This window comes from Mastomys coucha, unplaced genomic scaffold (assembly GCF_008632895.1).
Source record: "Mastomys coucha isolate ucsf_1 unplaced genomic scaffold, UCSF_Mcou_1 pScaffold15, whole genome shotgun sequence".
NCBI lineage: Eukaryota > Metazoa > Chordata > Mammalia > Rodentia > Muridae > Mastomys > Mastomys coucha.
In genome coordinates, this window is record NW_022196897.1 from 76,181,868 (window position 1) to 76,186,119 (window position 4,252).

Below are 4,252 nucleotides of genomic sequence, written 5' to 3' on the forward strand. Positions count from 1 at the left end.
TTCTTTGGTTCATGGTTTAGACCCTGGGAGCTCTGGGGGTACTGGTTGGTTCGTATTGTTGTTCCTCCTGTAGGGCTGCAAACCCCATCAGCTCCTTGGGTACTTTCTCTGGCTCCTCCACTGGGGATATTGTGCTCAGTCAAATGGATGGCTATGAGCATCCACTCTGCATTAGTCAGGCACTGGCACAGCCTCTAAGGAGACAGCTATATCAGGCTCTTGTCAGTAAACACTTGTTGGCAGCCACAATAGTATCTGGGTTTGGTAACTGTATATGGGATGGATCCCTAGGTGGGACAGTCACTGGATGACCTTTCCTTCAGTTTCTGCCCCAAACTTTGTCTCTGTATTTCCTACCATGGGTATTTTGATCTCCCTTCTAAGAAGGACCAAATGATCCACACTGTGCTCTTCCTTCTTCTTGAGCTTCATGTGGTCTGTGAATTGAATCCTGGGTACTCCAAACTTCTGGGCTAATATTAACTTATCAGTGGGTTCATACTATGTGTGTTCTTTTGTGATTGAGATGATATTTTCTAGTTCCATCCATTTGCCTAAGAACTTCATGAATTCATTGTTTTTAATACCTTAATAGTACTCCATTTTGTAAATGTACCACATTTTCTGTATCCATTCCTCTGTTGAAGGTCATCTGGGTTCTTTCCAGCTTCTGGCTATTATAAATAAGGCTACTATGAACATAGTGGAGCATGTGTCCTTATTACATGTTGGAGCATATTCTGGGTATATGCCCAGGAGTGGTATAGCTGGGTCTTCTGGTAGTACTATATCAAATTTCTAGAGGAACCACCAAACTGATTTCCAGAGTGGTTGTACCAGCTTGCAATCCCACCAGCAATGAAGGAGAGTTCCTCTTTCTCCACAACCTTGCTGGCATCTGCTGTTACCTGAGTTTTTGATCTTAGCCATTCTGACTGGTATGAGGTAGAATCTCAAGGTTGTTTTGATTTACATTTCCTTGATGACTAAAGATGTTGAACATTTCTTTAGGTGCTTCTTAGCCATTTGGTATTCCTTAGTTGAGAATTCTTCGTTTAGCTCTGTACCCCATTTTTAATAGGGTTATTTGATTCTCTAGAGTCTAACTTCTTGAGTTCTTTGTATATATTGGATATTAGCCCTCTATCAGATATAGGATTGATAAAGATCTTTTCCCAATTTGTTGGTTGCTGTTTTGTCCTATTGTCTGTGTACTTTGCCTTATAGAAGCTTTGCAACTTTATGAGGTCCCATTTGTTGACTCTTGATCTTACAGCATAAGTCATTGGTGTTCTGTTCAGGAAATTTTCCCCTGTACCCATGTGCATCCCTTTGTGATAAAAGTCTTGGAAAGATCAGGAATTCAAGGCCCATACCTAAACATAATAAAAGCAGTATACAGAAAACCAGTAGCCAACATCAAACTAAATGGAGAGAAACTTGAAACAATTCCACTAAAATCAGGGACTAAACAAGGCTAGTCTCTCCCTACCTGTTCAATATAGTATTCGAAGTCCTAGCCAGAGCAAATAGACAACAAAAGGAGATCAAAGGGATGCAGATTGAAAAGAAAGAAGTCAAAATATCACTATTTACAAATGATATAATAGTATACTTAAGCAACCCAAAAAAATCCACCAGAGAACTCCTAAACCCAATAAACAACTTGAGTAAAGTGGCTGGATATAAAATTAACTCAAACAAACCAGTGGCCTTCCTCTACTCAAAGGATAAACAGGCTGAGAAAGAAATTAGGGAAACAACACCCTTCACAATAGTCATAAATAATACAAAATACCTTGGTGTGACTCTAACTAAGCAAGTGAAAGATCTGTATGACAAGAACTTCAAGTCTCTGAAGAAAGAAATCGAAGATCTCAGGAAATGGAAAGATCTCCCATGCTCATGGATTTGCAGGATTAATATAGTAAAAATGGCCATCTTGCCGAAAGCAATCTACAGATTCAATGTAATCCCCATCAAAATGTGAATTATTAAAGCTATGATTTATTTCCCCAACTGGAACTTGTATCCTCCATTCACAATTCTTCATTTTCTCCAGAGATTCTTCATGGCATTTTTCACCTCTGCATTTCTCAGAGTATAAATCAGGGGGTTGAACATGGGCGTCAAAATACAATAAAACACAGCTACTATTTTGTCTATGGACAGAGTAGATGATGGTCTCATGTAAATAAATATACAGGGCACAAAGAACAAAGCAACAACAGTGAAATGGGCCCCACAGGTAGACAGAGCTTTCCGTCTTCCCTCTGCACTGTGGGACCTCAAAGTGCGCAAGATGACAATGTACGAGGCAGCCAGCATGAGGAAGTTCAGCAGGCAAATCACACCACTGTTGGCCACCACCAGCAGGCCAATGATATATGTGTTGGTGCAGGCCAGCTCCAGTAAAGGATACAAGTCACACACAAAGTGGTTTATTACATTGGGACCACAGAAGGGCAACTGAAGGACCAGAAAGAGCTGAGCTGATGAATGCAGGATGCCACCCAGCCAAGCCACTGCCACCAGTACAATACAGACGTGCCTGGTCATGGTGGTAGTATAGTGTAGGGGCTTGCAGATGGCCACATAGCGGTCATAGGCCATCACTGTGAGCAGAATGATCTCAGTTCCTCCCAGTAAATGAGCCACAAAGAACTGGGCCAAGCAGCCCTCAAACGAGATGGCTCTTCCCTCATGCAGGGAGTCAGCAATGAGTTTGGGTGTCATACAAGAGGAATAACAAGTATCAATAAAGGACAAATATGAGAGAAAAAAGTACATAGGGGAGCCCAGGGTGGGGCTGAAGGTGATAGTTATAATGATGAGCAGGTTGCCCCCAACAGAGACCAAGAAGACCAGCAGAAATAGCACAAACAACATCCTCTGCACCTGGGGGTTCTGGGAGAGTCCCAGCATGAAAAATTCTGTGACATTGCGTGGACTATCCATGAACTCTCAGCTGCATCCAGAGACTTACCAAGGAAGTTCATTCACTGACTCTTTGAAACATTTCAAGTAACTGGAAGCTGAAGGAAAACAGTTTTTACAGAGTATAATTATTCTAAATTCTGAATCCCTAAATAAAGACCCATTAGCATTATAAATCATGTTATTTCCAGTTAGTTATTTCAGGGAAGTATAAAGGAATAGACAACATAAGTACCTCTCGAGCTATTGTTTTTTTTGCTTTGGGGCATATAAGAAGCAGTACATTTTTCTCATGTGTGTATATGAGAGTACAGGGCTCTGTGAGTGTGAGTGTGCCTGTGTGTGTGTATACATGTGGTTTGATGCATGCATATCTGAGTGTTCACATATGTGTGCAGCTGTACATACATGTGTGTGCAGAAGCCAGAGGTTGACATCAGGGGTCTTTCTCAGCTACTCCTTGTATTATACATTGAGGTATGGTCTCTCTCATTGAGAAACAAAGCTTGCAGATACAACTATCTGGCTAGAGAACTTTCCCCAGAGACATTGGAGTCTCTGCCTCCTGCATGCTGGGAACACAACATGCTGGGTCTGCAACATCTGCCAGCTTTTACTGGCTACTGAGAATCTGAGTTCTGATCTTCACACTCATGCAGGAAACTCTTTTCATGCTTGTTCTTTTCATGCTTGGTCATCATCCCAATTCTCAATCCCCCCCTTTTTTATTTTTAAAGACAATAATAATCAATTATAAGAATATCTTCAACAGTTCTCCTCATCCACACCCCTACCAAGTAGCAGGCCTACCTCTGCTGAACTGAGTTTCAGAGTAATTAGTTGATGGGGAAAACACCTCCAATCTTTTCATTCAGGGCAGCTACCAGACATACACCAGATCCTTTGAGTTGGAAGTGAAAGTAAAGGTGGCCATAGGTGCCTGGAGCTCCCAGGCTAGTAAGCATGTCCTTTTAATATTGAGAAAGGGAAGGTAGGTCCTCCTGCCTGCCCTGTGTGGCACATGCCCTTCTTTCCACTGGCCCTGCCTGCCACACAGCCTGCCTCAGAGATGGCAGGAGTTGGTACCAAGTGCTAGGCCAGAAGAATGCCTACAAATTGATGCAGCCTACACCAAGTTCCTTAACATTAGCTTCAACAGTTCTCCTTTCATTCCTGAAAGAAGAAAAGAGCTTCACCTTGGTTAGAGGCGGAAGGAAAGAAGGAAGGAAGGAGGGGAAGGGAGGGAGGGAGGGAGGGAGGGAGGGAGGAAGGAGGAGAACCTTTTCCTTCTTCAAAGCTCTTTGAAACTTCCTGT

General features: G+C 42.4%; 1 protein-coding gene across 1 annotated transcript; it reads right to left on the minus strand.

Annotated features, from left to right (window-relative positions):
• Positions 1 to 2,049: 2,049 nt before the first annotated feature.
• On the minus strand, positions 2,050 to 3,025 carry LOC116092225 (olfactory receptor 140). Its single transcript, XM_031373569.1, has one exon. It carries the CDS (start codon positions 2,956 to 2,958, stop codon positions 2,050 to 2,052), a length of 909 nt encoding a protein of 302 aa, XP_031229429.1. The 5' UTR covers positions 2,959 to 3,025.
• Positions 3,026 to 4,252: the final 1,227 nt, after the last annotated feature.